Source organism: Molothrus aeneus, chromosome 1, assembly GCF_037042795.1.
Source record: "Molothrus aeneus isolate 106 chromosome 1, BPBGC_Maene_1.0, whole genome shotgun sequence".
NCBI classification, from domain to species: Eukaryota; Metazoa; Chordata; class Aves; order Passeriformes; family Icteridae; genus Molothrus; species Molothrus aeneus.
The window spans coordinates 4261662-4274365 of record NC_089646.1 but is presented as its reverse complement, the minus strand read 5'-3'; the positions used below and the strand labels follow the sequence as shown (position 1 = coordinate 4274365).

General features: G+C 43.5%; 1 protein-coding gene across 2 annotated transcripts in view; it reads right to left on the bottom strand.

Moving 5' to 3' along the window:
• Positions 1-12704, bottom strand: part of CRHR2 (corticotropin releasing hormone receptor 2) — a 153835-nt gene that overhangs the window by 22545 nt on the left and 118586 nt on the right. For both annotated transcript variants that reach the window (XM_066550642.1, XM_066550650.1), the window contains one exon: positions 2215-2300. In XM_066550642.1, coding sequence (XP_066406739.1) covers positions 2215-2300 — 86 coding nt within the window. The remainder of the gene's footprint in view (positions 1-2214; positions 2301-12704) is intronic.

Below are 12704 nucleotides of genomic sequence, written 5' to 3'. Positions count from 1 at the left end.
CCAGCATTTGAGGTTGTCTGCAGTGTAAACACTTTCTGCAACATCTGCCCACCCAACTCAGCTGCTCAGGGCTGTCTCAGGAACCACAAATCACAAAGCAGGTGGTGAAAGAGTGATCATCAATAATCATCAATGAGTAACAGAATTATTAGGAACTAATCCTTATTATTGGTGCTGTTAACAGTGTCTTGGGCTGTCAGCTGATAGCAGCATGTCATTGTATGAATACAAAGGCTGAAATTTGGCTAAGTCTGTGTAAATCCCTGGATAATGCCATAACAGGTAGATAAAGACAGGCAGGGGAGCACAAAACCAGTGTCAGGATAAAGTGACAGCCTTAAGGAACCAGCTGCCACACAATTTAATATCTGCTTAGCAAAGGGTTGCACTGCTCTGCCTTAGAGCATCAAGGCTTTGCTGGAATTCTGGAAGTTTCCATTTAGGCTGGAAAAGACAATTCCCTCAGAGAGCCTGCAAGGATAAGATCATTGTCATCTGTTCAGGAACAATGGCAGTTGCTGTAGATTGATTCACTCTAATGTCTCTAATGCCTCCCTGCAAGCTGCTGAAGGGATAAAAATGTACTGAGGTTTGAATCAAGGCTTTTTCAGGCCAGTTTTAGTTTTATGGCGTGAGGTTTGAGCAAGAAAATGGGATGTTCTTCCCTTCATTTCTCAGGAAATGTGCAGAGAAGGGTCTGCACTTCAGACCACTGTATGGACTTCACTAACAAAACCCTGACAGGAGCAAAAGGAAGGAATCAGGCAAAACAACAGAGCCCATTACTGCAGCAAAACTGCCTCCAAAGTGCAGCCTGATTTGAGGACATCAAGATGCAACTCAGCTTGATATGCTGAGATTTTATCCAGAAATGAGTTAGAGTGACTGATCTCACTCCACAAAACCTGTGCCATTTCCTACTGCAAGGACCTGATAGTCCCTAAGTCCTTCAAATATCTTCCAAGATACTGCAGATGACAAGAGGAGGGCACTCAGCATCTCCTGGTGTCTGAGAATTTGCTTTTAGGCTGTTAAGGCTGACCTAAGCCCACACTGCTGTCTGCAGGGGCCAGGCCACCTTCCCTCCTGCCTTTTCCTTTCTGCCATCCCAGTGCTTGTGGGGTCTGCTGGGTGTGGGAACTCATTTCCCTGAGAAGCCAAACCCAAATGAAGGTACTGGTTAGCTGAGGATCAGTTCTGTGCTACAAGCCCCTGAGTGGTTACACTAATTCTGGCAGCAGCTGGAAGGAAGGGGCACAATCACCCCTCGTTCCCCTCCCCTACATTTTAAATGGAGCATTAAATACCTGTATGCATACATGTGGTGGTTTGACAGGAAATGTGTTTTTTGGGATGCTATGGTTGGGCCAATGGATATTCAGATTTTAATACTGGCATCCCAAAAAACACATTTCCTGTCAAACCACCACAATACATTAATCACAGAATTCCAGGGTTGGGTTGGAAGGTTAAAGATCATCCAGTTCCACCTCCTGCCATGGGCAGGGACACCTTCCACTATCCCAGGGTGCTCCAAGCCCTGTCCAACCTGGCCTTGGACACTGCCAGGGATCCAGGGGCAGCCACAGCTGCTCTGGGCACCCTGTGCCAGGTTCCCACCCTCACAGGGAAGAGTTTTTTCCTAATATCCATCCAAACCTACTCTCTGTCAGTTTGAAGCCATTTCCCCTTGCCCTGTCACTCCAGACCCTTGTCAATGGTCTCTCCCCACCCTCTTGCAGGCTCCCTTTAGGCAAAAATTCTGTCACCCCAAAGCCTTTTCCAGGCTGAGCAATCCCAATTCTCCCATCCTCTCCCCACTGCTCCATCCCTGGGATCATCCTGGTACCTCCTCTGGACTGGCTCCAGCAGCTCCAGGTCCTTCCTGTGCTGGGGAGCCCAGAGCTGGATGCAGCACTTACTCTATAAACATTTGTGTACACACAGAAATGGGTAAATCTGTCCTCACATGAGACCAAATCCTTCAGATTTCATGGAAAGGAGGGGATTCTCTGTGTGTTGGGGCACGCCTGAAGTGAAATGGAGTGGACAGAAAAATGCAGGGAGGCTTTTCTGGGGAGCCTGCACACATAAATACTGTGGGCCTAATTTATGAGTTCCATCAACAGTGGCACCTGGAAAGACAAAGATGGGATGAGGACAGGACAATCAAGGCAGAGCTCTGTTAGCACCAGAAATCACAAGCTGACTTACCTGTACTGGATTGTTTCTGAAGTGGTTGAAGCTCTCAGCTTTGTCATTAAAATCCTAACTATGTTAAATAGAAATACAAAATTGATCTGGAAAAGAAGGGAGAGAGAGGAAAAAAATGCAACCAGTCAGTAAAATAATGGCTTACAGGATATGATACACCTTAAAAAGCACATTTTATAGTTTCAATCTGAGTGAAAACAGCCTTTTGGCTTTACCACTGATTGCAACAGACTCAGAAGTTTACTAGAAATACCAGATTATACAGCAAACATCCAACAACTCTTAATGCTTCCAAAACAGCAGTGAAAATGGAGTACATTATTGCCCTAAGAAGGAGCTTCTTTTTACTGCCTTTTCTCCTTTTCTGGGTACAATGAGGAACTAAAGGTGGGATTGATGGATTTGCCACTCTCCTTTTCAATCTGCCGAGCTGACTAATTATTATTTGTGCTGCAGCCTCACCACTGAGAACTGGTATTTGCTCTAATTACTGCTGTACCATCTGCTGGCAACTTTCTTGCATAGTGCAAACAGGAGATTAAAAAACCCAACAAAGTGAAGAGAAGATTGATTTTTAGGCTGTGATCAGTGGAAGGATTTGGCTCTTAGGAGCAGGTTTGGAGTTGTTTTCAGAGCATAAAGCAGGGCAGCTTACAAGACATGGGTCTGTCCCAAAGTTGTCAGAACTACACAACTGCTGAAGTCCCAGCACAGCTTGGGAAAAAATATTTACCTGACACACAATCCCAGGGGCTCCTGGCATTTTTCAGCCCCTGAATGGAACAATTCTGTGATTGACATCTGAATATTTACAAACACCCCAGCAGAGCTGCCAACTGAAAGGTGTTCTCAAAATATGCTCCTTTTTCCCCATGCTATGGGGTGTATTTCAATGTTTACATATCTTGGCATCCATCAGAGCATTCCCTGTGGCTCCTGCTCCATGGCTCAGAACAAATGGAGCAATAAAACACCTGAGCAGACTCTGGAGACTGGCAGCACTGGGAATTGTGTAAACATCCTATGTGAGATACAAAAATGCTGTTCTAGGAGTGAACACGGCATTTTTGGAAATGATTTCCTCAGCAGAGCAGGGCCCTGGGGAGTACAAGAAGTAAACAAAGCACTGCAGCCTATGTGCTTGTTCTTCTCAGATTTGTTTTTTGTCATATTAAGAGCTTGATACTGGTTCATGCTTTATTTATCAGAGACAAAAGCAGCTCCATATCTGAGGTTTTGAATTGAATCTTAAACTCCTCACACTGGTGCCTGCCCTGTTTCTCAGTAACACAAAGAGAGATGTTCAGGCAGACTCTGCCCAACAGGAGGTGAATGGGGGTGACCTTCACCCACAGAATGAAAACTTCCCTCTCTGCAATTCTGCTGCTGAATCTTGAGGTTCTCTATCAGCTCAGAGCCATGCTTGAGTTATTTCTACCAAGGGTGCAAAAAAGGCACTAATCCAAAATGTGCCAGTTTTGCAATTGTAATGAAAAGTGCCAGACTGAATTACAGACTCCAAGGTAAGAGAAAATTCCAAGTATCAGTGGGGCTGATCACGTGGCATTATAGTGATGAGCTGGGTGAAGAAGGCATTTCAAGTTTCCTAAGTCCTGCTTCAATGTGACAGCATCCTGCCATCTGAACTGGAAATTCAAATTGCCACAGTCTGCATCAGAAAATGAGGGATTCTGGCCTTTTGTGAAATTCATTTGCAGAGGCGTGATTCATCAGTCCAGAAGAATTGCTAGCTGAAAATTCTGGGAGTTCTTTCACCAGAAACACTCTAATTCTATAAAAGTCTGGTTTTAATTCTCCCAGTTCAGCTGCCCAAGCCCAGAGCAGAGCAGCACCTGAGGCATCCCTGAAGCCTGTGAGTGGCACTGGCACATGTGACACAAAGCTGCTGAGAGACCTCACCTCTCTCCAGGAGCACCAGGAAGGCAGATTCCTCAGTGCTGACTTAAAAAACTGCCCAGGTGTCTAAGGAACCCTGCCAGAACATAATTTCTAAGTCCATTTTCTAGGAGAAGGTAACAGCAGCATTGGCCACTCAAACTGAATCCTCCTCCTGAGTAATCTCATCTGAACTTCAGAGTGACTTTGACTCTGCTTCTTCCATCATTGATGTAGTCTTTTACCAGTCTGCCTTTACCTGCAAACCAGAGAATTGGGGTTTTTTTTAAAGGCTGGTGAATGGGACAGGGGGAAGAAGAGTATCCTGAGCTGGAAGGAAGGTGCTGGAAAAATGGGTCTCACGTGTGCACCCAAGAGTTGATGGCTTGGATGCAGGGGACCACCACTGAGTCAGGAGAATCCTCTGGCCATTTCAGTACATGAAGGGAGCTTAGAAAAATAATTCACAACTGTTGTGTTGTGTCTGTGCAAGTTGGACTGTTCTGTTCCCCTATCATGCAATGGTTCTGCCCTGGTTCTCCCTTCCCTCCTTTATGCTGCCAGTTATCCCAACTCCTCCCCAGTTGCCTTGGAGATCAATGTACCCTTTCTCAAATCCCTCCCCATTGCCCTGTCCGTCACTCGGCGCTCCCACCCTTCTCTCTGGAACTCTCTGGAAACTTCCAGCTAGAGCATCGAGTGATTGGCTCAGGGGCCAGGGCCCCACCCTCAAGTTATCCCCATTGGTGTTCTCCCTAAGTCAATCTTTTGTATCCCACTCCCCTCTGAAACCCTATTCGTCCAAGGACTGCCTCCTCCCCTGTGTCCCTCCCTCCTTATAAGCTGTTGCAACCCCGCCTTGGTGCTCTTTGGCTGTTGGTTTCTCCTGGGATCCAATAAACCTGGATTCACCACAGCTGGAGAGCGCTCTCTGATTTCTGCTGACTGTAGCCACAAGCCAAGCCACGTCCTACCACAAGGTCACGCTGCTGTCACAGCACAGAGCGTTTGCCTCCGGTGCTGTCCCGAACCATGGAGATCAGGACAGTGCCCCCATACTGCTAGCAGTGCTGGATAGCTGGCCAGGACATCCCAGAAGGACAATCTTTCTCCAGCTGGAGCGCTTCACACAACTCCTTTTGGCTTTAGAATTTCCTTTAGAATGTGTGAAGCTCCTTCAAGGCTTGGTTTTCTGTTGTCATCTCATTGCAGGGGTTCCATACTGTTGTCTCCTTATCACAAAAGTTTCAGACCTTCTTGGTGTTCCTCGTGGGCAGCTCCTCAGAGCACTGACTCTTTCTTCTTCACAAAGTAGCCACTGACTCCAGTTCCCTTCTCAAGGGGCCACCCCACTCTTTTATAACATCTTCTTTTCATTGGTTACTACAGCTGTGGCCTGGTAAAGTCAGGCCTATTCCTAATCTTTGATAATTGGCCCAGCTGCAACTCCTTAGGGATAAGATTACTTTCTATCTTTATTTTCTTATATCTCCCTACAGTTTTCCACTTTCTCCTAAGTTTCTCTGCCCAGCTGTTTCTGCAGCAGAACAGGACATGGTTGCAGCTCTGTTACACACACAGCTCCTGCTGCTGGCTTCATCCCACAGTTTCTCCAGGAAAAGGAATAACTGATTCTTCCCCATTCTGGATTTAGTACCTACGAGAAAAAAGCCAAGTGATTTGGCCTTGGCTATAAATCAATTCCATCCCAGAGTGAGGATTAGAAGAGCAAGAGCATAAGGAACTGAGCTGGGTTGGCATCATTTCTTGTCAGATTAAGCAGTTGGTTATCCCAAGATCTATTTGTATTCACTGCAAAGAAGTGGAAACTTTTCAACAGTGGTTCATTTGACATATTTTAAATGAGTGGCTTTGAACTAACAGGGCTTCGACTTGAAGCAGTTGCCCACACAAATATTCCACTGATCTTCAGAAGTTATCCCACATGAGCTTCAATGAAGTGAATGGGGCTGTGTCAATGAGGTTCTGTGACATTGCAGGCTATGGAAACTCAAAAATGTTTGGAGGCACCAATGTTTTGTCTCTCTTCAGGTTTCTCTGAGAGATCTTTAAGACTTAGATAGGGTCACCCCTACAATGCAGATCTTAGCAAGCAAAAAATCCAAGGGAGAAGATGAAAATGTGGTCACAGAAAAATACTTATTTTTCTCTTCTAGAAGCACATTTTCAGTGTGTTCACTTTTAATGATTTCTTTAAAAAAATCCCCACTTTGATGGCACTCTGAACTCCATTTCAGAAAGACACTTGGCTCAGTAGGGTCTTTTAGCAGCACTCAGAGATGTCTGAGTAAACTATTTTAACTATTTCTGAATTGATCTGAAGATCAATTTTCGGTGCATAATCAGATGGGGTTTTTAATTGTCTATTTGTCCTTGCTGGGCCTGAGACCACAGCTCGTGGGGATGATGGGGGCAGTTTGCTCAGGAGAGGGGACATGATCTGGGAATCAAGCAGGGAAGTGGCTGCTGCACACAGCCTGCAAGGGCTGAAGGCTGGGAGATGAAAATGGAGCTGTTTTCTCAGCTGGAGAGAATCCATCCAGTCCTAGTGGCTACCAGACTGAGGCTGATTTACAGCAGAGCAGATGAAGGCTCTGCTCTTTGTTCCTCAGCTAGATCACAGTGTTTCAGGGGGAGAAGGATCTCACTCCACTGCAAAGTGAGTTTTCCTAGGAAACAGCCTAAGTGCTGTATTAACCAAAGCGCACAATTATTTGTCAAGGACTTCTTTGTTATTATCAGAGCTCTGTGTCAACAGATTAATTCCTCAGGGCTGGGCAGCTCTAATAAAACCCACACATCAGTTCCATCAATGGAGACCCAGGAAATGTCATTTAAGAGAGGCAATGATAAAAGGCAGTGCATCCTTTTTATTTCTCTTTAGGCTCATTTTCTATTTTCATCCATTTCTGTTTATCCATGTTTTCTGCTTCCTAATGGAAAATATAACTAAGGATTTTTACCTTGACATTTACTGGTAAATAAAATGAATCCAAAGGCAAAGTCTTGAAGATAGAATAAAATGGCTTATTTCTTCTTCTCCTTTATTTATGCCATGCTAAGAATATCATTGTTGCTGGAATAAGACCCTCTCCAAGTACAGATGGGAAAGAAAAAAGTTTCCATTTCTTGCCAGAAGTTTAGTCTTTCCATTTCTAAATTGGGATGAAAATTCAGACCCCCAAAATGGAGTTACAAGCCAGTGATCCAGAAAGTATTTGAGCCATCTGTTTTGGCACTGTTCTATCACAACCTGAACACACGAGCTCAGAAACTCTTCTGAACCAAAAGAAACTTTTCAGTAAATGATTTTGGTGGTAAAATTTTTCTCTCATAAAAAGCAAACTCCACTTGGGAGGAAATTTATCTTGCTTATGAAGATGAAATAGCCAAAGTGCACAAAAGAGGCAATGCTGACTCTGAGGGCTTCTCTGCAGTTTCCCCCAAGCCCAGGAGTTTAAAAGGGAGGTCATTAAGCTCTGCTCTTTCTTTTGAGAATTTAATGGACAACTGGCTTTTATTTTGCTCATTTTCTGCTGGGTTTTGTATTTCATGCTTCACAGAAAGCCTGTGCTCCTTTGCTTCCTAGAATGTTTGTTCCTCTTCGCTCCCAGGAACCATAAAAATTATTCTATTTAGATTTCATATTTTTATGCAGTGCTGTAAAATCACCTCAGGGTTAAGTAACCCAAATTGGGATCAGAGCAGTCCTTTGAGTGAGAGCTCTTGGATGCTGCCACCCTGACCTCAGATGAGCACTCTGCCACTTAATTAATGCTTTGTTTTAATTGTTCTACCATGCTGGCCTGACCTGATCCTCAGACAGAGCTTTTTATCACAGAAGTTTCTTTTTGAAAGGTCACAGGCACCACAATGAGTCCTTTGGGCAAAGGGCTGGAAAACACTGTTATGGACAATCAGGAATAAGGATTCCTGAAATCCTTATTTGATTAAGAAATCCTTATGTGATTAAGAAGAATGAACATTTCACAAACAGAAGTAGAAATTTCAGAAAATTTGTAGAGGGTACATGATATTGGACACCTTGCTGGGCACTTATTGACTCCACAGCTACAAAATATGAATAGCAAAAGGTCAATAATAGCAATGGTGGCAAAATTGGAGATAAATTCTGGATGGACTGTAATCAAACCAGCACATTATCTTTGTGCTCTGTGCAGCTAGCACAGCCTGCATGCAGAACAGCAGAAATTATGATAAAAGTCCTGCAAGAAGAACTCAAGGATGTCAACAGGTCATGAACTGCAAAGCTGCAGAAGTGGAGGAACTGCTCATCTTCAGAGAAAAGAGATTTTAAAAAAATCAATAAGAAAACTAATTTGATCAGTGTTTGAGAAAAAACATAAGCCATTCAGATAGGAAGGAGAAAGGGAAATGAAAAAATATATCAATAATAATAATAAAATCTCAGTGTCTAAACAGAACAATGCAGAAGTGGAAACAGAAGTGTGAAGAGAGTCAGTAGAAACCAAGAAAATATTCAGAGAAGCAATTGTATCAGCAAGGAGGATGCTTACACAGGACTACAGAATGCTTTTCAGCAAAAAAACCCCATAAATGAAATGTATAGAGCTACATATACAGGTGAGATAATTATTTACATAAAATAGTGGCTGAGAAAACTTTGATTTCTTTATCAGATCAGAAGAACTTCAGCAATGTGGACTATGGTGTCTGAAATGGAGCATGACAGATCAAAATAAGTGAAGACAGTGACAGGACAAGGGGGAAGGGCTTTAAATTGGAATAGAGTTGGTTTAGATTGGGTATTAGGAGGAAATTGTTTCCTGGCAGGGTGGGCAGGCCCTGGCACAGGTTCCCAGAGCAGCTGTGGCTGCCCCTGGATCCCTGGAAGTGTCCAAGGCCAGGCTGGACAGGGCTTGGATCAACCTGGGACAGTGGAAGGATAACTCTCACTTAAGAAAAATTCCTTTTTGTCAATAAATCAGCTGATTTTGTTGATAAGCTTAAGCACCTCCACTCTCTGATGTGACAAACTTTAAAAACACCCTGTCCTTCCACAGCCTTGGTTCTGAAAAACTGAACTATCTCAGGTATTTACTGATTTTTTTTTTCCTGTCAAGGCCTTCCACAGCATCAGCCAGTGGTTGCTGCATTGAGATACTGATATTTCCCATAACCTGAAGCTGGTCTGGACAAATTCTTTGTAAAGAAGAGAAACCAGGTGCGAAGGGAAGAGTGCTGTGGTTTGTGAAGTCCTCTGAAAGAGTCAATTAGAGAACAAGAGAGAGCCAGTGGACAATTCCCTGAAAGGAATTCCAATTCCACACTCCAGAGGTTCCCAGAGAAATTTGGCTGTCACAGGCTTGAAGGGAAGAGCACTGTGCATAAGAACAGAAGGGAAAAGGGCAGGAATACATATATATATATATGGATATATACACATCTATTATTCTGATTTCTCAATGGAAAGAGGCCAGCAGCAGGTCTGTGCTGTTTCACAGCAATCCCAGTGATCTGTAAAAGGGATTGAAGAACAGGATGACAGATTTTTAGTGGCATCAAACTGCTCAGAGCAGCAAAAACCAAGACTGATTGCAAAGGGCTGTCCAGGGACTGAGTGATCAGGGAATAACCTGGCACTGGAAATCACCTGATGGGAAGGTACCACCATGGGGAGACAAAACAATCTCAGCTTTACATGGAGGGTTATGAGCTTTGGGAGTTTTCATTCACAAAAGAAATGCTGGAATTACACTCACTGGCTCCCTGAAAACCTCATCTCAGCTCCCAGCAGAAGAAAGGAAACTAAAAAACCCACCTGGAATTACTGAGAAAGAAAATAAACCAGGCAAGAGGATGCAGATGTAAAAATCCATTTGTGTGGTCACACCTTGATTACTGGGGTTAGGTTTGATCTTGCCACCACAAAAATGCTGCATCATTAAAGAGCAGCACATCATAAAGACCTCTTGGCTATCTCTGGTTTTCCCTCCTGAGCAAAATCCCACACTGAAATAAGGACCCTTAACTCCTCTACTTGTCACCCAGGAATCTCAAAGCAAGGGAGGATAGCTTTTAAATAGATAATTTTTGAATAGATAATAATTAAAGTGGCTTTATAGCTGGAGAAGCTGAGCTTTGAGCAGCAATCTAACTTATTCAAAGTTAAATAAATGATGGATGAAGGCAGAGGCAGAAGTGAACTCCAGGGCCTCCCCCACCCCATACACCCACTCACTGCAGCAACTAACTGGTTGTAGTGAATTATTTTTAACCAGACACAAAAAACTCCAGAGGGTGCAAAACTCTTCAGTTCTCAAGCACAAGAGGGAAAAAAAATCTATTAAAGCTGAATGAAAGGTTTTGGACAAAAAAAAATTGATCTGCCTGTTTGAAAAATGACAAATTTATACAGTTTTAACTCTGAGAAATATTGCAGAGCAGTTCATAGCTGGGGTGAGCTCATAGCAGAAGTCACTGAGGGAAAAAGCAGCTCAGGTAACTGCCTCTGATGCCTCTGATGCCTCTTCTCTGAGACTTGGCCTCTGACCCTGCTCTGTTTTTGTGGTTCCCCAGTTCTTTGGCAGTTTTACATCTCAAAGTGAACACAAGAAATGTGTTTTCCTTAATGAAATCAGGAAGATTCACTGATTTTATTAAGGAATTCACTTCCCTGGCATTTTTATCCAACCCTTTGCCTCTTCTTTAGCTTCAGTGATTATAACTTGGTTATGTGACTCTGAGAAAAGAATTAAAAAAACCAATGTGTTCAATTGAAGAGAAAATATCTAATAGAGTGTGTCTTTCCAGTGCTATGAGAAGTTAAATTTCAAAGCATCCAATGTGCTCAATTATTAGTTCTCTTGTGGGATATGTAAAAGTCAAAATCCATTCAGGAATGAAACAACAACAAAAAAAGATTATCACCTAAATTTTCTCCTTCAGATGTTTTGTCAGTAAAAATACAGGTTTCTTGCCCAATATACAGAATCAGCACTTATATTCAGTTTCCTTTTTTTTCCTGCAATTTTCTCTAAAATAGTTACCCTGTTTTCAGCTCAAGTCAATCTCTGAGCTCCTTCTACACACACAGACAAGTAGAAAATCAATCAATCAATCAATCCAACAACTCCACTGCTTCATTCAAGGTTTTGTACCCAGAATACAACACAATAATGTGATGTGGAGATGGACTTTAGGGCTACTGCCATGATCAAAGGCATTTTTGTGGTCAGTCTTTATTTCCCAGTGAGGCTTAGAGCTCCTGCATGACCTGATCCTCGTGTTACACCATCCTGTGCTGCAACAGCTCAGTGCACGGAGGTGAGAAAATGAGAAATCAAAACCAGTGGAAATAATTGTTGAGAGAAAAAAAATCCTTAAAAATAATATTTCAACAGAATTGCATCTTTAGAAGCAAGTTTTATCCCTCTAAGAATATTCAGCACTCCAATCATATTGGTTGGTGCAATGATGCTTCTGGAATACACCAAGATGTGTTCAAGGGGTAACCAAAGCTCACCTGAGCTGGACACTGAGCTCTTGGCTCTTCACTCAGGTGGGTGAAGCCAATTGTAACTGCCCCAGGTGCACAGGAACTGCAATTTCATGGAGTATTTAGAATTTCAGCTTCTACTCCTCTTTTGGAAAGCCTCTAGTGCTCCTCTAGTTAGTCCTCTTTTGGAAGTAACACCAATTTCTCCTTGTAACCTCTGTGTCTCTCTTTTTCCAGCAGAGGCCTGGGATAGCTGTCCCACAGAGTTGTCATAGAATGGTTTGGGATGGAAGGGAACCTTAAAGCCCATCCTGTTCCACCCCCTGCCATGGCAGGGACACCTTCCACCATCCCAGGCTGCTCCAAGCCCTGTCCAGCCTGGCCTTGGGCACTGCCAGGGATCCAGGGGCAGCCACAGCTGCTCTGGGCACCTGTGCCAGGTTCCCACCCTCACAGGAGATAATTTCTTCCCAATATCCCATCTCAATCTACTCTCCATCACCTCCAAGCCATTCCCCCTTGTCCCATCAGGCCTGTGCCCTGTCCTGTTTCTTATTTCACAAAACAGAGCTACAGCTCCACTTCAATTCCTCATTAATTCAACTCCAGCTCATGAGCAGTGACTGAAAGATGTCTCAGAACTGTCCTCTTCCTGAAATCCCTGTGTTTTCCACTTGTGGTGGCCACTGTTCACTGGAGGGAAGAGGAAGGCAGCACTTTGTGTGTCAAAATGGAATTTTGACATAATCCCATCTGAGGGCAGTGATGTCTGACTGTGCTGCCCTGGGTACATGGCACATGTCAAATTTCAGTGCCCTTCATCCAGCACTTTTCACAGCACCCTTGAAAGGGTCACTGACTCCAATAACAGCAAGTGATGCTTCAGTCATTATCTCCAGTTTTAATTTATTCTCATAAGGATCAAACAAGCGAGCATGTCAAGTGGCTTTAAGACACTGTAGGGTTGTGGGTTTTAATTAGAAACACTCCAAAAATGAACTGACAGTTCAAATAAAAAATAAAACAAAGCAGGGGAGCAGATTTTAGGAATCAGGACTGTGCTGTAACAGGAGGTTTCAGATTTGCAGTTTAG